The 21090-nt window shown below is 44.2% G+C and overlaps 1 protein-coding gene across 1 annotated transcript in view; it reads left to right on the top strand.

Annotated features, from left to right (window-relative positions):
- Positions 1-1085: 1085 nt before the first annotated feature.
- Positions 1086-21090, top strand: part of LOC144687124 (leucine-rich repeat-containing protein 43-like) — a 31997-nt gene continuing 11992 nt past the window's right edge. Inside the window, exons 1-8 of the mRNA XM_078552877.1 lie at positions 1086-1190; positions 1375-1514; positions 2695-2930; positions 6673-6863; positions 11265-11400; positions 18131-18270; positions 18931-19011; positions 19796-20014. Of these exons, the coding sequence (XP_078409003.1) occupies positions 1101-1190; positions 1375-1514; positions 2695-2930; positions 6673-6863; positions 11265-11400; positions 18131-18270; positions 18931-19011; positions 19796-20014 (1233 nt within the window). The 5' untranslated portion in view covers positions 1086-1100. The remainder of the gene's footprint in view (positions 1191-1374; positions 1515-2694; positions 2931-6672; positions 6864-11264; positions 11401-18130; positions 18271-18930; positions 19012-19795; positions 20015-21090) is intronic.

Raw genomic sequence — 21090 nt, 5'->3', positions numbered from 1 at the left:
CTGAGTACGACACAGTCTCAAAGGTGGACAAATGACAGATCAGGAATTGCAGTTGGAGAAGTGGAAACTTGGCATCATATGATTAGTAAATATGCTAATTGCAAACAATTATTAAAATTATAAATTGTATGTCATTTTTTTGATGGTTTATTGAGAAGCAATAAAAGGAATAGATTACATACCAGGCAAGGCATTACCTCAATGTATATCGAAAGAGACATATACAACTCAGTCCCATTAGACTGGAAATCTGATAAATTTCAGTGATATTTATTTAAATGTGGAAATGTATCAGGGAACAAAAGCTCAAAATGAAGAGATTAATTGTAATGTGTACAACAAGACCTTTGACAAAGAATTAAGTTTCAAAGGTTCCACCCGCATGTTTTCCTCTTCTGTGGCTATGCCACCGTTAAGTGAGAATTCCACCTCAATGATAATTGTGCCACTGATCCTGCTGAATTTCTGTGCATTGACCTAAAATTGAAGATTTTCACCAAGCTGCCAGTATGGCTGCTGGTATGATGAAACCTGCTACGGCACTACAGGATTTGGATTCCTGTGGTAGCTTAAAGGCAGATCTACCCCTCCCCTCCCAAGGAACATGTCTGGCCACTTTGGAAAGTCCGGCCAATTCTGCCAATGTGCTGATCGTTGATCATGTGCTGCCTACACCACTTCCCCTCTGACACCTTCTGCAAATCAGCCGCAGGTTCTCCACAACTTCTTTCAGCCTGGTTTTGCTTGCTGTGGACAGCCAGCGACTGCATCCCAAAGTGCTGACTAGTGGATTGGATGTAATGGGTGCATATCCCACATGCATTGGGCCCAAACATGGAGAACCAAGTAGAGCCTGCCTAATATAATCTACCCCTGAGAAACTGTTTCAACTTAGGTTGAATAGGCCAAAGCAAGCTGGCTTAGGTGGTTAACAACGAGCTTGGTTCAATGCAGAAGTTGTCAGGCTTCTAAATGTAAGATGTAAATAACTAAAGAACAGAACTTAAGACTCCCCAATCCAGGACTAATAATTATGAATCAACATTGAATTATACTTTGTTTTTATTTCTCATCTGTAGGTGTGTGAGGTCGACAAGAACATGTTGAAATTTCAGAATCTGGAGGAACTTATATTTACTGTCAATAGAATCACTACATTAAACTCAGCCAACCTTCCGAGAAAGTTAAAGGTAAAAGAGGAGAGTGGGAATATTCTCAAATTTCTATCAATAACATAATCATAGTGCGTGAGTGATGTTTTCTTTTGCTATTAACAATAGTTTTCTGAACAATTGTGTTGCATCATCTGTGGAAAGTGAAGTTTAACCTACAGCAACAGCCAAGTTTGAAACTTTTTTTTTTGCCCTGTTACAGGTTCTTGAGCTCTGCTCCAATGATATTTCCTCTTTGAAAGAATTGTGTTGTAACCCACCGCCAATGTTGCAATACCTAGGGCTGTCACACAACAAGCTTTCACTGGACTCTGAGTACAATTATCTCTCAGACGTGTTCTGGTAAATATACTAACTCTGGTACTGCTTGATTTATCATAAAAATAGATTGGATATTACTACCATCATCATCATACCTCCACATGTCAGGAAAAGCTGACAATGGGAAGCCTGGTTTGGTTATCCATTTGATGGCCTCCTGAGAAGCCAAGTGGAGAAATGAGGTGCTTCCCAATACAGGTCTTAGTGGACAGGTTGATGTGAAGTTTTCCATGGTCTGAGATTCTGGAAGTTGATGACAAACTACACATGGGCCGCAGTCTTCTGCACTTCAAAGATTTCTGGGTCCCAACCCCATTCCTGGCAGCAGTCTGCCCTCCAGCGCAATCTTACAGGAGGCGTCCAATTAACAGGCTGCCTCCATGTTCACTGTCCAATTAGGGACAGTGGGTGGGCTGAAGGGGTTGGGTGACCAATTAGGTGCTGACATTTGAGGGCAGTGTTCACTGTGGCTGCAGTGGCAGTGCAGCTACGGCACTTGGAGCACTATTAGTGTGGGCTAGATTTGATCAGATCCCAGAAGTAAATGGCCACTACACCACCCAGTTTCCTGGTTGTTGTATTCGTACAGATTTCAGTAAAAAGCTGGTATCAATCTAGACAGGTGTGAGCCAAACAAAGTATTGATTTATACTGTTACTTCCTTATTACCCTTGATTTATATATTTTTAGGGAAAAAAATCAGAGAATACCACTAATAACTCTGAATAATCAGTCTTCTCAAAGATGTCCAACGAGCTTCTTTTTACAGGTGTCAATTGAACCTGAAACAACAGCTGAGTTGGGTGACTCCACACATTTACACTAGACAGTAAATGATAACTGTCAAATCAAAAACCTTGATATTAAGACTAACTGTACAGTGCAACTGACTTATAAAACTTCCACACCCGATAGTTTCTGAATGGTGCAATTAGTTTTACAAGGAAGCTACCAGAATTTCCTATCAGAGTGCACATGGGCCAAGATCTGTTTGAATCTGAACTGTGGGAAATATCTTAAACTCACTAGTAAAATTCAACATTTTGTCTGTTAGTATTTGTGGTCAGATTGTTTAGCGTGTACCCTGGTTCATGGGAACTCCCTGAGTTTCAAGATCTGTCCGGAACAAATTAAATTCAGAGGCTTTCAGCATGTTTCAATAATAATACTGTTTTGATCTTCTTTGTCTTTTGTAAAATAGGCCCAATTTAATATCTCTTGATTTGAGTTTCAATGACTTTGTGAATTTGCGCAATGTAGCGTTTCTTAATTTCCTGCCAAACCTGAAGAACCTTATTTTCCTGGGCAATCCATTGGCTCTTCTTCCGAATTACCGTGGTTTTATAATAGATACTCTGCAGAATCTCATTTCCCTGGACGATGTGCTGATATCCCCAGATGAGAGACATCATTTTAAGGGCATTGCTAAACAGCACGGTAAGCATTTTAAGTACGTGCCTTATCACCTGTTCAAGAACTCCTTTTACATCTAACAGCCTTACTACCTCACAGCCTTCCACCAGCCAATTTGAACCAGTGTTTGTGCTGCTTAGCACCAGCCTGGATTTTTGCCAGGATGCAGAGGTTCCTGCACTGCCTCTGGACAGACTGACAGAATCACACATATCTCCCATTGCTGCACCACAAGTTCCCATTTTGTTCCTCGCGATGACCCCATAGGCTCAGCATCTATGGCTAGCTGAGCAGAGCTTGGAGTGTCCTGCACCCTCCGATGGGGACTCTCCACTGCTGTCCCTGTCCTCAGCACCTGCTCCTACTCATATATGATGTGTTCCTCACCATGTGCCACCCCATCTAACCGAGACACTGAGTCAACTGAGACGTGTGTATCTGCGCTGGTGGAGGGGGCGCAGCAGTTATGTGATGGTGGCGTTCTCAAAGTGCTGACCCTCCTCTGGGGACACCTCAGGCTTCTCCCTCACCTCCATCAGGACCTGTGAAAAATCTTTGGGAAATGAAAGCCATATGTTCATGCTGAAAGTGGAAAAGGGTACAAACTCTGCATGGTGTAGAAGAGAGCACATGGCCAGGTTTTGCCTACGGCAGGCGGGCTGGGCAGGAGTGGGCAGGGGTGGGCACGGAGCCGATTGCCGTCTGTGATCGGCTCCATGCCGCCATTTTACGCGGGCGGGCCAGTTAAGGTCCATCCAGCTTAATATGTGGCCAGTAGTGCGGCTACCTGTGTGGGCGGGGGGAGGAGGGAGAGTTGGGGCCAGCGTTCTTTCGCGCACGCGCACAGAAGAGCGCAACAATCTCCCTGAGGCAGCTCCGTGCCTCAGGGAGATTGAATGGATATTAAAATAATTAAAGAATTGGTTTAAAAATTTATTTAATTTATATTTATGAACATTTATTTATTTAATAAAAGCTTCAGGAAACCTCATCCCGCTCCAGCCCACACCGCCCTCCCTGCTCGTGGATGAGGTTTCCTGAAAAACACGAAGGTCACTTGGGCTTTCCACCTGCCCATCAATCTTAAGTTTGGACAGGCAGCGTTCTCAACTGGCTCAATTGATTTCTTAATAGCCTTAATAGGCTTTTACATTTTGGCGGGCGCGCAGCCAACTCCAGCGCGCGCCCGCCGAATGAAACATCGTGAGGCAGCGCGATGATGCCGGGATGCACACCCGACGTCATCACACGTCATTTTATGTGTCAGTGTGTCGGACCCGCCCTCGCATGCCGACCGGAAAATTCTGCCCCACGTATTGGTAGAGTTGCCAACTCTCCGGGAATGGCTGGGAGTCTACCAGAACCGACATCGGTCTCCCGGTTGTCAAAGAAAGCAGCCTGGGACATTTTTAATACTATGTTTTAAGCAAATAAATTCTATGCACAATAACTCATAGACAGAAGCCCATCATTCATTGTAAAATGGTGATCTGATTGCAAACTGGCAGCATGATGATGTGAAATGTAAATCAGGTCTGACGCGGTTTGCACATGTGTACTGCGCTCATGACCGTCATCGCCAGTTTCTTCCCGCTGAGCAGGAGTGAGTTGAGGTGAGGGGGTAAATGCAGGGAGCACTGGGCTGCTGGTTGAAAAAACTGCACAGCTCAGCCTAGAAAATTATTTTCCTGCCAGTGGTAAAAGGAACACTGAATTTATATGGGAAGTTTTAGCTGGTATAAAATGGGCTCTTGCAGTGGGTTCAATAGAGAGGCCCCTATGTGTTTCCCTCTCTGGTGCTCCTTTAGAATCCGCTCACACCATGCCACCGGCTTTCCATGCTGTCACTTCAACCAACATCTCCCAGAATAGGTCTAACCAGAGTTGGCAACCCTTTATATTAGTGACAATTCAACACGAGTCAAAGTTATGTACCAAGTGGCAGTGTACCTCATGCTGTCACCAGGTCTCTGTGCCACCCCATTTCTCCTTCGCTGGTGCCCAACACCAGTGCCACCCTGCTGATCTCTAGGGCATCCTTCTCAAATATGGTCAGGATAGCAATGGCTGCAGGTCCAACCCTGGTTGCCTGTCTCTCCCTGGAGTTGTGGGCTCTCTTCACCTTCTGTGAGAAAAGGCAAAGTGTTTTGTGTGTGCATTGGAAACATTTCAGAAGGTTGACTGGAGGAATGGGTGCAAGAGGGCAATAGGTTGTGGACGAGTATGAGTGTTGAATGTTGAGATGGAAATTTGGGGAGGAGGGCTGGAGAGAAAGGAAAATGTGTGACAGTAAGATGAATGCTAAGACCACTCGCCTTGCCAGAAATAATGAGGTCCTTAAACCTTTATGGAACTGAGACCAGATCCTGGGGATTACACTCCTATTGTTCACATCACATCCTGTGCAACTTCCAGTCAAGCCAGATTCGTAAGGCTGGCCAGCCTCCTCTACCTGTCCTCAAGGAAGAGATCTTCTCTCCTGGCCCTGACTGCACCCAACATCCACTCCAGGCATATGTCTGAGAACCCAAGGTGTGGGTGGTGGCAGCCTTCCCATGTCTCACTTCCATTGTCCACGGGTTTTCTGGCCCCCACAGCAAGAATTCCTGCAGCCATTCACCGACACCTGTTAGAGTTCCTCTAAAATAGAGCCTTTGGTGACAGATTTAGTGGGTGATCCAGCCCACACCACCCTCCCCAATTGTTCAGGGTAGCTGGAAGAGGGATGCTAATGCTGTGGCTCAGTTAAAGCCCGCTGAAGAGTAAAAGAGGTTCCTTAACCCCTTAATGGTCCCAGCCGTTCCAGCAGGAATTAAGTTGAGAAAATTCCGCCTAAGGTATCTGCGTAGATACACATTAGTTCCATAATAGCAGGAGGCCTTGTGGTGTAGTGGTTAGCGTCCCTATCTTTGAGCTGTAAACTTTGGGTTCAAGTCCCACACCATGACTTGATGGCCACGGGAGGTGTGTTTGTGACATAGCCAAGCACGTTGGTTGTCAACCCTATAAATCCTTCCGATACACCTGTGGCAGGTGATGAGAACAGGAGAGTTTCTTGGTCAGCTAGAACCATGTGGTAGCTGCAGCACAACAGCCTCCCCATGTTAAACGACTCCATGCGCAAGTTCTTGCCATGGGCTCCGTGGCAAACGTCTTCCTCCTTTGAGGGATTGCTAGAGATAGAGTTTCCACAATGAGGCCCCCTTGTAGCCTAAAAGCTTTTTTAGCAGCTGCCTGCAGGATAGACTGAGAAAGTAGGAACTTACCATGTGTAACAAACCTGTTAAATCAGTATTTGAGCACAGCATACGTAACAGGGTTGGCCACATGAACAATCAGGATGCCAGGCAAATTAAATAAATGTGAAGGCTAAAAGAAAAATATAAAAAGACGGAAACTGCTAGAAAGCATCTTGAAACATTTACTGTGTTAAGGGCACTATATAAATGGAAATTATTGAAATGCACAGGTGTTCCATTAGCGTAAGAAAAAGAAAGACAAATTAACATTCTCAGTATAACATTTGGATCAATGCTATTGCATTCAAAACATCAATTTACATTTTTTCCTTCAGATACTAGCATTTCTGGCAATTACTGTTTTGATTTTAGTCAAATGTTTTGGTATTTTTCCCCTAATTTGTTAAGCAGTTTGTTTTGATTTACCGTTCATGTAATAACAGCAAAGTGAGTTCAGTCTCTAAGCTGGGGCACTGCATTTTATTTCATTATTCTGTTTTTTCTACCCATTCCGTGTCTTGCTCCAGATTTTGTTGTTCCTGTCAGTCAGATAACAATCGATATCGGAAAAGTTACAGGTATTCCCAGGCCCTTCGACCCTCTGGAGGAGCTACCAGAATTTCCAATTATCGAGAGCAATTACTTTGTGACATATGAGTTCCTTGGATATCCCGAAATCCCCCATAGTTCGAATGAACCAGACAGAAAAGATGAACTGGTGAGTCTCAGTCAGGTGTTTCTAGAGAATCAAATATCTCTTTTTCAATTTTTCATCTGTTGTTCTTGAATTCTAGATGAGGTGCCCCAAAGAACAATTTGGTTACTAACCATTGTCACTATTGACTGAGAGTGTAATGGTCTCATATAAAAGAGTGAGAACAATGAACTATGTTGAATACAGGAAGAACTGCTATCTTGATCAGATTTAGGACACAACCAGTTGCTGTATTTCGCAAGGTTCAATCAATTGCACATTACTTGTTCCAGGAATGCAATCATAGATAGATAGAAAGACTTTATAATTGTATAATGCCTTTTACAACTTTAGGACAAGCCAAAGCACTTCACAGCCACTTAAATGCTTTTGAAGTGTAATCACAGTTGTAGGGAAAGGTCGTGGTGCTCCCATGGTGGTGGGGGAAATTAATGTTTAAGGTGGTGGATGGGGTGGTGATCAAGCAGGCTGCTTTGTCTTGGATAGTGCTTAGCTTCTTGTGTGTGTTGTTGGAGTTGCACTCATCCAAGCAAGTGACTTATGCCTTATAGATGAAGAAAGACTTTGGTGAAATTCTGCTTCAATTAAATATTGGGATCACAGAAGCCATTGTCTTCAGTTCCTATGCAAACTCATTCCCTTGCCATCAACTCCATCCGTCTCCCTGGCAACTGCCTGAGGCTGAATCGGACTATTTGCAACTTTGGTGTCATCTTTAACTCCAAGATGAGCTTTCAACCACACATCTGTATCATTACTAAGACCACCTATTTCCACCTTATAATATCTCCCAACATTGACGTTAACTCACTTCATCTTCATCTACTGATGAAACCTTCATCTATGCCTTTGTTACTTCTAAACTTAATTATTCTAATACACTTCTGACTGGCCTCCTATTGTCTACCATCTGTAAACTTGAGGTCATTTGAAACTCTACTGCCCTAACTCACACCATGTCCCATCACCCATCTTTCCTGTGTTTGCTGAACTGCATGGCTCCCAGTTAATAAATGCCTCAATTTTAAAACTCTTATCTTAGTTTTCACTATCACCCTTCACTATTTCTATAATCTCCTACAGCACTACAACTCTCTAGATCTCTGCACTCTTTCAAGACTAGCCTCTTGAGCATGTCCAATGTTAATCACTTTAGTTTGGTAGCTGTGTCTTCAGCTCCCTAGTTCCTGAGCTCTGGAATTCCACCCCCCCCACCCCATATCTTTGCCTCTTTCCTCCTTTAAATTGCTCTTTAAAGCTATGTCATTACACAACCAACTCTGATCTCTTTGATCAAGAGTTGGTTGTCAGGCCTAAAATCTCCTCTGTGGCTCAGTGTCAAATTTTGTTCCATAATACATCTGTAAAGTGCTTTGGGGCATTTTATTATGTTAAAGGCACTGTATAAATCAAAGTTGTTGTTGTCATGGAACACTTATGTCCATCTAAGGAGGTTGAAGGGGTTTGGGTTCAACGTCTTATTGGAAAGACTGTGAAGAAATATCTTACTACTGCTCAAATCTGTATGGGACTTGTTAAAAGGGGGAGAAGGTGGTATACAGATATACAGGAAGGGGTGCTTCCTTCATTAAAATGTGTTTGTCAAACCTTTCCACATTTGTTTACAAGATATAGCAAAACTCCACTAATATTATCCATTCACACCATCATGTCATTTATGTGTGATACAATTGCCCTGAGAGTCCTCAACATCGAATCCGGACCCCATGAAGTCTCAAGGCATCAGGTCAAACATGGGCAAGGAAACCTCCTGCTGATTATCACGTACTGCCTTCCTTCAGCTGATGAATCAGTGCTCCTCTATGTTGAACATCACTTGGAGGAAGCACTGAAGGTGGCAAAAGTGCAGAATGTACTCTGGGTGGGGTATTTCAATGTCCATCACCAAGAATGGCTCAGTAGCACCACCATTGACCGAGCTGGCTGAGTCCTTGATGACATAGCTGCTAGATTGGGTCTGCAGCAGGTGGTGAGGGAACCAACAAGAGGGAAAAACATACTTGATCTCATCCTCACCAACCTGCCTGCCGCAGATGCATCTGTCCATGACAGTATCAGTAGGAGTGACTACCGCAAAGTCGTGGAGACAAAGTCCTGCCTTCACATTGAGGATACCCTCCATTGTGTTGTGTGGCACTACCACCGTGCTAAATGGGATAGATTTCATAAAGATCTAGCAACTCAAGACTGGACATTCATGAGGTGCTGTGGCCATCAGCAGCAGTAGAATTGTACTCAAACACAATCTGTAACCCCATGGCCTGGCATATTCCCCACTCTACCATTACCATCAAGCCAGGGGATCAACCCTGATTCAATGAAGAGTGCAGGAGGGCATGCCAAGAGCAGTACCAGGCATACCTAAAAATGAGGTGTCAACCTGATGAAACTATAAGACAGGACTACTTGTATAAACAGCAAGTGATGGACAGAGCTAAGCAATCCCACAACCAACGGATCAGACATAAGCTCTGCAGTCCTGCCACATCCAGTCGTGAATGGTGGTGGACAATTAAACAACTTACTGGAGGAGGAGGCTCTACAAATATCCTCATTCTCAAAGATGGAGGTGCCCAGCACATCAGTGCAAAAGATAAGGTGGAAACATTTGCTACAATCTTCAGCCAGAAGTGCCAAGTGGATGGTCCATCTCAGCCTCCTCTGGAGGTCCCCCAGCATCATAGATGCCAGTCTTCAGCCAATTCTAGTCACTCCATGTGATATCAAGAAACAGCTGAAAGCACTGGATACTGCAAAGCCTTAGCAATAACCTGCTCACTGACGCCCAGTTTGGGTTCCGCCAGGGCCAGTTAGCTCCTGACCTCATTACAGCTTTGGTTCAAACACGGACAAAAGAGCCGAACTCCCAAGGTAAGGTGAGTGACTGCCCTTGACATCAAGGCTGCATTTGACCGAGTGTGGCATCAAGGAGCCCTAGCAAAACTAGACTCAATGGGAATCAGGGGAAAAACTCTCTGCTGGTTGGAGTCACACCTAGTACAAAGAAAGATGGTTGTGGTTGTTGGAGGTCAGTCACCTCGGCTCCAGGACATCACTACAGGAGTTCCTCAGGGTAGTGTCCTCGGCCCAACCGTCTTCAGCTGCTTCATCAATGACCTTCCTTCCATCATAAGGTCAGAAGTGGGGATGTTCATTGATGATTGCACAATGTTCAGCACCATTCAGATATCTGAGTCTCCTCAGATACCAAAGCAGTCCATGTCCAAATGCAGCAAGACCTGGACAATATCCAGGCCTGGGCTGACAAGTGGCAAGTAACATTCGTGCCACACAATTGTCAGGCAATGACCATCTCCAACAAGGGGTTATCATTGACCATAAACTGAACTGGACTAGTCATATAAATACTATTGGCAATAAGAGCAGGTCAGAGGCTAGGAATTGTGTGACGAGTAACTCACCTCCTGACTCCCCAAAGCCTGTCCACCATCTACAAGGCACAAATCAGGAGTGTGATGGAATGCTCTCCACTTGCCTGGATGAGTGCAGCTCCCACAACATCAAGAAGCTTGACACCATCCAGGACAAAGCAGCCTGCTTGATTGACACACCCATTCAATCCCTCCACCACCGAGGCAGCAGTGTAGACCATCTACAAGATGCACAGCAGGAATTCACCAAGGCTCCTTAAGCAGCACTTTCCAAACCCACTACCATCTAGATGGGCAAGGGCAGCAGATAGATGGGAACATCACCACCTGGTAGTTCCCCTCCAAGTCACGCACCGTCCTGACTTGGAAATATATCACCGTTTCTTCACTGTTGCTGGATCAAAATCCTGGAACTCCCTTCTTAACAGCACTGTGGGTTTACCCACACCACATGACTGCAGCAGTTCAAGAAGGCAGCTCACCACTAACTTCTCAAGGGCAACTAGGGATAGGCAATAAATGCTGGCCCAGCCAGCGACACCCACATCCTGTGAATGAGTAATTTTTTTAAATGGAAATTCGGCTCTTCCTCTTCAAACAAAAGAAATTTTGTAAACCACATGTTGATGGAGGCAGAAACATTTTAGACTCCAGGGTATGAAAAACCTTTGAGACTTCTAATCTCACTTTACCTGCAATTAAACAAAAATCTTGATTGAGATTGTGGAAACAAAATTAAACAGTCTTTAATGATGGTTTAAAGTGCTTTAGTAAGAATCAGCTTTCTGCTTTGCAACTATTAATTAGTGAGTAATTTTAAAGAGGGAATCTTAGTTAGTATGTATCCCTTCTAAAAGACGGCCCGAAAGAGTTATGATCGAGACAAAAGAGTGGGAATAATAATTATAAATGTCTGTAATTGATTTTTAAAATGGGCCTTAATGGTTAGCCTCTTCCTTTTAATTTTTTTAAAAAAAAACATTTTCCATAGGTTGACATACAAAGTGAAACTCCCGTTAAAGGCACATTAAGTGAAAAAGACACATCTTCACCACAAGTAACGTCTACTCTGGTTCTTGATAATGCCGCTGACACTGCACCCGTTGAAAGCAAGCAAGCTTTTCAAGGTAAAATGTATTCAGTTAAATTAGTGTATAATTTCCTGAAACATTTAATATAAGTTTTGCTGTCATCCTATTTAAACATTCTGCCTTGATCTAATTCAGGAGTTATTGGATTTGAAAAGCCAGAAGAATTGTGCATCGTTTGCGCCACAACTGACAAATTGCTGTCACTCTGTGCCACAAAGCTGCAAAACTTGTTTACATAGAATTAATGCATGAAATATACAACTCAACCAGTCCCCTTGAGCCTCCACATATCTTTCCATATCTAACGCTGTCAACATAGCTCTTTATTCTCTTTCCTCTCATATGCTTATCCAGCTTCACTTTAAATGCAGCAGTGTTGTGATTGTTATTGTAATGGCCTTATTTTTCATAGTCCTGATTTTTATATGCATGAAAATAAAGTTAGTAATCCCACATACCCCATCCACCAACCAGGGTCCAATTTTGTACTTGATTAAAAGGTGATACTATGCTTGGATTTAATGATATAAACATTTGAGGCTCTCTCTAAGTGCCATTGAATCTCCACTTAACTGAAAATGTGCAGATCTTGATTACGATTGTGGAAACAAAATTAAATAAGGGAAAGTAAAGCACAAATTTCTCTCTAAGCACCTCCTTTCAGAGAACAACTCAAATATAAGTGTCTAATAACTTCATATGTGAATGGTGAAATGAAGCACTTGGATGTGACTTATAAAATTTCATCATATGCTGTAAGCAACAAAAAGGATTTACCAAACACAAGAATCTGTCATGAAAAACATTGCCACTTTAAAAGATACTTGTCTTGAGTAAGAAAGAAGGGAAAGGTTTTGGATTTATGTAGTGCTTTTCATACCCTCGGATGTCTCAAAGTGCTTCACAGCCAATGAAATACTTTTGAATTGTCATCACTTGAAGGGTAGAGATTCACAGCTGCCATTTTGCACACAGCAGAAAGCCACTCAATCAGCAATGAGATGTTAGTCTCTCTATGGCAGTGATGGTTGAGAAATAAATGTAGTCCAGGACACAAGGAGAGGAGATACCCTGCTCTTCTTCAAATGGTGCTTCTACATCTATCTTTAAATTCTTAGCCAAAAAACTGTGCTTGTGACAATGCAACTCTTCCACATTTCCTATTACTGCGCTGAAAGTGTCACCTAGATTATTGGTTGGGTTTTGAAATGAAATCAGTTTACATGTCACATATGGCTTTCTGTAGTCATGTGAAAATGCCATGAGGCTGTCTCCTCTGCAGTCAGACCTCTCCAGGCAGTTCAATAAATCCTCACAAAGGCAGACACTGAAGAAGCACTGCTGTCCTTAAACATGAAACATGGTGTCAAGAAGTGGAAATAAAACAGATTTTTGAATCCTGCAAACACTGCAGAGAAGACACACAGAGCCCAGACACATGGGAATGTTCAAATCTGCAAAAAAAAAGCTGCTGAAAAAGGACAAAGGAAAAGCAAATACTGACTGAAGTCTGCAAGTAAAATTCTGGCTGTAGAGAAGACACAGCTCGGAAAGGCACACAGAAAAGTTCCAATCTGCAGAAAATTTCTGACAAAGGAACAGCAAACACATGCCAAAAGCTGCAAGTAAATACTGGGTAAGTGAACATGGCAAACTTTGTAAATTTTCTTATGTCACCTCCAGTATTGCAACACGTGGCAGAATTGGCAGCTTCTCCACTTGCAATGGCAAAACTGCAAGATTGCAACAGATTTCATTAACAAGCCAGAACCGATTAACACCGCTGGGGCGAGGCTGCTACAAAGGGTTAGGGTTAGGTTAGAAAGAGGATGAATGATCTCCTCCATTCCGCCAGGATGTCACTCTTCTCATCAGTCTCAACTCTCACACACACAAGCCCATCACACATCCACAGGGATCTCACTCACTGCCAGTTCAAGGGACATCACCATTCACTCTCTCACACACACCTTCATCTGCCCTGCAGATCGCGTCCTCATCTCGAGCACGGCACCACTCACCACCCTCACACATGCCAGGCATCCTTCTCATCTGACCTGGCAGGTGACCTGCTTACACTCTCTCCATCTGTATTCATGCAGGACATGCTGGCACACAACAAAAGTGAGAGGTCTCACAGACTTTGAAAATAGAGTATTCCAGCTGGTCGGCAACGATCTGGACCATTCCTGTGCTGATGGTGAGGTCGGCGGTGCTCAACCAAGTGAGGATCCAACATTGCAACATCCATCAGACAACCATGCTGTGAGTGAGTTCCTCTGTTCCGCAGTCCCCTGCCATGCGCTAACTAATCTTTCGCAGGCACATCTGGGAAGCATCCAAGGGGGTCCACGAGCCAGGTCTTCAACTCAAGCCCCGAAGACACCTCGGAAGAAGAATCTGATGACACCCTAATTGAAGACCTGTCACAGCACTCACCCACACCCTCCACCAGTGCAGAGACATACATCATCCTCAGTGGGACCTAGTTCTAGAGTAGCTTCAGGGTCACAATCTAGTGAGCACATCACACTGTCTGATCCACAGCAGGCAGAGGGAAGGACTTCCCAGGTTTAAGGCAATCAGAGGATTGCTGGAGGCCAGAAATCTGCTGAGTCTGAGTCAGATGAGGAGCCTCTGGACTCAGTCATGCCTCAGTTGCTAGATCTGCAAAGGCAAACTCAGGAACATCAGGAAGGGGTGTCCACTGCACTCCTCAGATTGCAAGGTATGATTGAGGAGTCCATCCGCCTTCAGTCTGAGGTGATAGTACTGGCATGCCAAAGCACCGAGATCAAAACTGGTAGGAATTTGGCCGCCATGGAGACCTTGGTCCAGGGCATCAGTCCTGCACTGCTGCGCAGGCTGAATTCCATTGCTGATGCCATAGTTGGCCTCCAACAGTGTCAGCGTGAGAGGGGTGCAGGGCAACTCCCCCTCAAGGAGTCAGCCAATGGCTGTCGGGCACCCATAGGGAGGAGGACCAGCACCTCGACACCCCGGGGCCATCTACCCAGGTGACTCCGGGAATATCCAGCCGATCCAAAACCCCTCTTCCTGTGCCCCCCCACCCCGCAGCTCCAGCTCAACAGCCCAACAGCCCGAGGAGGACACCCAAAGCAGGTCAGGGCCCTCCAGTTGTCAGCCCTCCAGAGGACACTCGTCAAGGTCATCAGCAGTCAGCAGGCTGCCTCCACCTCCACTGTGGATGATGGGGGAGCACCATGACATAGCAGCAGAGATAGGAAGGTTAAGGAGATGCAGGTTGCACAGCCTGGACCTGGATGTTAATCACTTGTACATGATGTTCACTATTGTCAACAAGCTCCCAAGAGTGTCTCCTTGCCTATGGCTCCTTGTTATATTGAGCAGCATTCATGTCATTCAGATGTGAAATCTTTTGATTCTAGCACAAGATAAAGGCAGGTGTCTCGGTCCCAAGCCTCTTCCCTGTGCTTTGTGCAACCTTCAGACCAAAGTGATGGTCCGACCTCACATTCACTGGACACATGGACACGGTGATGCCTGCACCTTGATGGTGCTTGTCATTGCTGCCAGAATGTCATGGGCAGGCATCACAGAGTTCCGTCATTCTCTCTCTGTGCCCTCAGCACCTTTCAAGGAGGAGCTGGCCCCCATCTCTTCAGCATCTGTGACTGTGTGCACCTGAAGGGGTCAGGTGCTGAAGGCAGACAATGGATCAGGTGCATTTAAAGTTTCACAGCTGCATCTCCATGATATAACCCTGATCATGGAGCGCAAGCAAGCTGCCCTCAGCCAGACGGGAGTCAGACATTCACAGAGGCTTTGTGAAAGTCTATGGACTGTCCTCACTGCATGTCATCGTCATTCTCCTGGAATCGAGCATCTATTAGGGCCTCCACTGTGTCTCCATGACATGAGCCTGAGCACTGAGGGTATGTGCGCTGCCATCAGCCATACAGGAGTCAAACGTTCACAGAGGCAAGGTGAGGATGCCAGGACTGTCCTCACTGCATCTCGTCATCATCCCCCATGAATCTTGCGGGGATGAGGGCCTCCCGAGGACGCCTGCCTTGTCCGACCAGTGCGATGGCCTCATTGCCAGCATCCTCACCTTCAAGGGCCTCATCATCATCATCATCATCATCATCCCCTTGGACATCCTCCTCATCGGAGGAGATGTGCAGCTCTGCCATCTCCTCCTCGGCCAGATCCTTCCCACATTGCAGTGCCAGGTTGTGGATCGCGCAGCAAGCGATGATGACGTGTGACACCCTCGATGGACTGTATTGCAGTGCTCCACTGGCCCTGTCGAGGCACCAGAACCTCATTTTCAAAATGTCTATCATTTGCTCCACCAAAGTCCAGGTCGCGGCATGAGCCTCATTTTACTGTCACTCTGCTGCAGTCTGAGGCTGCCGCATGGGTGTCATCAGCCACATCCTCTGCCTCATTTTACTGTCACTGTGCTGCAGTCTGAGGCTGCCGCATGGGTGTCATCAGCCACATCCTCTGCGAGTGGCTCTTGTCCACAAGGAGCCAACCGTGCAGCCTCTGTGGACGCTGGAAGATGTCAGGGGTCTGAGACATGCTAAGGATGTAGGAATCGTGGACACTCCCTGGGAATCATGCGCAGACCTGTAGGATGCATTTGTTGTGGTCGCAGACCAGCTGAACATTCAGCGAGTGGAAACCCTTGTGGTTGATATAGTTGACTGCTTGTTGCCATGGAGATCTAAGCACCATGTGAGTGCAGTCAATGGCACTCTGCACCTGTGGGGAAACAGAGATCCCAGCGCTCTAGCTTCCTGGCTTTCCTGATCCCAGGCGAAATGCACAAAATTGTGTGCCTTCGCGAAGTTGGCATCCATGACCTGGGCACACTTGTGCGTGGAGGCTTACGAGATCCCGCAGAAGTCACCTGTGGAGTCTTGGATGGAGCCACTGGCACAAAAATTGAGCACCGTTGTCACTTTCACGGCCACTGGCAGTGGATGCCCTTCATGCCCCTGTGGCGCCAAATCCTGCAGCAGGTGGCATATGTGACCGACCAGTTCCCTAGACATGCACAGTCTTCGGCAACACTGGTTCTCAGTCACCTGCAGGAATGACAAAAGCCGTTTATAGGTTCTGCATCTAGCGAAGCACCTGTTAGTGACGGTTCTCTGTGGATCTTTAGCTGCCTACGCAGCAGACCCTGCCACTCCTTCAACTTGAGGGAGGTGATCCTCCCTTTGCCGAGCCAGGCACCTCCACCGCGCTGCTCTTCTTCTTCTCTGTTCCCTGTAAGCCATGAGGCATACCACTAAATCACCAGGCTCCATGATCCTAATGGTAGTCTGCTGCAGGATCAAAGAGAGAGACGTGTGGATTAGCATGGGTGTACTAAGAGCCTCTCTTGGTTAAATCTGAAGGCCCCTTTCCGTATGCAAGAGTGCTGGCCACCGCTTGGATGGCCATTGTGTAGTGTGCTTCATGGCTGTCTGAAAACCCATCTCCACCCCACTCCACTTGACCGATTGGCAGCAGCTTTGTCCACTGGACTGCTTGCTGTGCTCTCAGCTCAGGCGCAGGCACCCTCCTAACCCGCACTGCAAGGCTGCGCTGTTAACTTGAACCATGATGGATACTGGTCCAAACCTTAATAAAGACATTGCAAGGAGCTGTGAGCACCTCCGCCAGTGATTGCACCCTGGCCACCTTTCACAAGGGGATTGTACAGCTTGCCCAGTCGGCAATTGTTCTGCTGCCCCCTAAAACGCACATTAATTTGCAGCCTGCGCCCGAGGGGGTGAAACGTTCTGGAGCACTTGGTGGCACTTTTATGCTTCTGTGTTGCTTGAGTGGGCAGAAAAGCTTCAGAGGCCTGACTCTAAGCATGTCAGCAGAGCTGCAGCTGAACGGCCTCAGCTGCAGAATACTCACAAGCTTTTCCAAGTGTGTGGCTGTTTCCCTCACCTCCCCACCCCCCGGCATGTGCTTATGCACTTCCTACAGTCTGTGCTGCCTTGCGAGCCTTTCATTTTACTGTAGGACAACCAATTGAGAGAATATCAATTTTTTGGGATTGGAGTTTGAATATAATAATGAAGAAGATGAAATTTGAAGCAAAGAACAGGCTACAAAGAAGTATCGCTGCTGTTGATTCTGTGATGTGGATAATGTCCCAAATTTGCAACAACTCAAAAGACAATCGCTCTAAGTTTAGTAAAAGATATAATAAGTTCAGGCCAAGTGCAAAAGCTGTATAAATAATTGAGCTGTTCAATTAAAAGTATGCTGAAGTTGAACTCAAAAGTTTTGGGTGCCTTAAATGACACTTGGAAGAGAGAAAACAGAGATTCAGTTTTATCCCCAGTAAAAACGTCAACATTATTGTTCACTCCACTGTAGCCCTTGCGTTTAACAGAGATTAATGAATTCCAAACTAAGTCAAGCTAAACTTTCCAGCAAAATGGGACATACTTTATGAAAACGTGGTACAATGTAGACCATGAGATCAATGTCATCCATATTTCTTTCTATCCCATCTCTTCAATCTGTTTGATTGTATCCACTCTATTTGAATTTTCTCCATTTTTAGTTCACCATTATTTTCTGTTCGTAAGCTTTAATATTTCAGCTCGTAACTCTTCCTTCCTCACCTTAAACAATGTTGTTCTGCTGCCCTTTTCTAATGCCCAACACTATTTCCTACACTTCTATTATGTAAGGCGATAGGAAACAAGTTTTTGCGGACAGGAAAATAAACTACAATTTTTTTTTACTTTAATTTTTCCTTCAGTGTTTACTCACAAGTTACCTGAAAAACCATGGGGAGATCCTATTATATATAACTATACCAAGATGCACACGGTGAGAGAATTGTATGCGCTCAAGCAATTGCTACAAAATGGTCTGACGGTAACTGTAATCGAAGTAAAGGTAGGCTTTGTTTATAGCTATCAGCTGCTAATTCTGTTATATCACTAATTTGATATTTGCTGAAACGATGTGATTTACTTTTTATTTTGATTTCTACAAACATAATCATGGCCTGAATAATCATGGATATTCATAATATCCATGGCAACTTCAATCAAGGAATGAAACTCATCCTTGAGTTTCATTCCTTGATTGAAGTTGCCATGGATATTATGAATCTTTTAACGTACCAGAATCAAAAACTCAGTAGTCATCAGATTGTGACTCTTTTCTGATGAATGTCTGATGACCCAGATCTCGAGTTTTGTGCTCAAAATCAACCAATGGGGTTGAGGATGTTCAACCCATTATGCCTTATAGAAAATTGTAGGGAGAAAGCTCAAACAGAAAAAGTGTTGGGAGAATCTCATATTTACACTCAGAGCAAAAATAATTTAAGACTTTTAATTTTTGTTTTATGAATGGGGCTGAGAGGCATTCTGTAGATCAGGCATCAGCTCAATGTACTTTTGAAGAACATTAAAATCTTGTAGATTTTTGTAACTTTTGCATTTCATTCTCTGTACCATGTTTGCTTTAGATATATCATAACTCCTCAGGTTGAACATTTTGTTAAGTGATCATTTTATTTTGAGATTAAAGTCTTGCTTGTTTCAATAGATCCTTTCGTGGCCAATCGAAACAGAGGATGACAAAATTTCAGAAGCTTCCATGAAAAGGAAATATAAAGATTCTGCAAAGGTGGTAACAATGCACATGCAAAGCTATATCATAAGAGAAAATTAAAAGGTTTCATCATATCTTAGAGCAGGTCATCCATTCCCTCAACCAGATGAAATAATACCCCATTATGCACTTTGATAACTTTTCTTAATTAGAAATCCTCTAAATGTTAAGGAAGGATTGCTCTTTGATATCATAATCACAGGGACCCAAAGTTTCTCACTACAGCGACAGAGATTGAGGGGCGACTTGATAGAAGTTTACAAAATTATGAGTGGCAGGGACAGAGTAGATAGTCAAAAGCTTTTTCCCAGGGTGGAAGAGTCAATTACTAGGGGACATAGATTTAAGGTGAGAGGAGAAAACTATAAAGGTGATGTGCGGGGCAAGTTTTTTACACAGAGGGTAGTGAGTGTCTGGAATTCGCTCCCAGAGGAGGTGGTGGAAGCAGGTACGATAGTGGTGTTTAAGAGGCAGCTTGACAAATACATGAATAGGATGGGAATAGAGGGATACGGACCCCGTAAGTGCAAAATGTTTTAGTTGACGGGCAATATGATCGGCGCAGGCTTGGAGGGCCGAAGGACCTGTTCCTGTGCTGTACTTTTCTTTGTTTCAAATTGGGGAAAGACCCTTGGATTTGGCCAGTGATGTTAGTCATAGTCTCAAAGCTATCAGTTCATCAATTTTTGTGCCAGCCTAAAATGGCAGTCATTAAATAGTAGTGTAAAAATGTTTGTTGTTTTTTGGTGTTTGCAAGTGTTGATTTGGCTATAATGTATATTTTTTGAGGAGGAATTAGGGAGCCAAATACAGCAACATGGATAAACACGGCAAAGACAAGGATAAAAAAAACCCACCTGTTTCACTTCAAAGTGATCCACCAATTCAGAAAATACTAGGAGATTACCATATTGATCTGTACTCCATTGTAACCGGAAATCACTTCTTTGAGATGGTTTGTGATTTAGGAGTTCCCAAAATTGAGGAAAAAGTGAAATCACCAACGCCAGTCATTAAGGTACTATACAAATATCTACATCTAAAATAAGAGACAAATGGCATATTAATTTGTAACCATGTCTACACAGTTAAAATTGTGAGCCAATATTACATTCATTTAACAACATGAACCTTTTAACAGAAGAGATTAAAAGCACAAGAGAATAAAATTATTTTGTTAAATGTACTGATAATTATTTATTGTAAAGTGTGTTTTAATTGTGATTAATTGCCTAACTATAAAGGCAGAGATGAAGCTTTCATACTTAAATATGCTAAAGGCCTATAGCCATTAGATAACTGATGTGGCTTGAATAAGTGTACATTTATTGTCTCATAGCTCAGAGAATGTCTACAGGATATTGTTTCCTCACTCTGTCTGTTGTACCAAAGGTTTTAGATATGCAGCACTTGGAGTAGAATAACATGACGGCTATCTCTAGGTTTACTAAAGTTTAAGGAGCATAATATTAATATTATAATTAGTTTATATGATTCTTTATCCTGAAAGTTTGCTAATTCATTTCATTGTAATTAGGGCTGGATTCCCTATTTCAAGACAATAGTCCAGTGAGACAAAACTTCTGTCTGCATCTCCAAATCCACCGTGACCCATTTCCTTAGGCCAGGGTCATCTGATATAGGTTGTGGGCACCTGACAGGATTCCTATTATGAGGAGGAGCCCACTATTGTATTCTTGGAATATATTGCCTCCTCCTCACACCTTATCTGACATGATAAGATCATTAAACTTCTTGCAGAACTGAGTTGCTATGCAGGGTTGCTATGCAGGGTATTGGAGGTGGTACTTACTGCCTTGTTCACTTACTTCCACAATATCTGTGGAATTATCTCAGATGGCACCTGCCCTCCACCCCGAACAGGACTCTCCATACACAACAATCTGCTGACACCTCTGTAAAGTTATAAGCTCTGCAATCTGAAACAGACCACTCAGACGTTGCAGCACGATTATCAATCCTGTAGATCAACAGAAACAGTTCCTGTTGGCACTTGGTTCTTTAAGTTGCAAATAAATCTTATAGCAGCACACCATTTTCTGTCCTAGTGGCAAGTTCCCAATTGTAGGTGGA

Source organism: Cetorhinus maximus, chromosome 12 (genome assembly GCF_964194155.1).
Source record: "Cetorhinus maximus chromosome 12, sCetMax3.hap1.1, whole genome shotgun sequence".
Taxonomy (NCBI): Eukaryota; Metazoa; Chordata; class Chondrichthyes; order Lamniformes; family Cetorhinidae; genus Cetorhinus; species Cetorhinus maximus.
The sequence above is the reverse complement of the archived record's forward strand: the minus strand, read 5'-3'. Positions and strand labels throughout refer to the sequence as shown.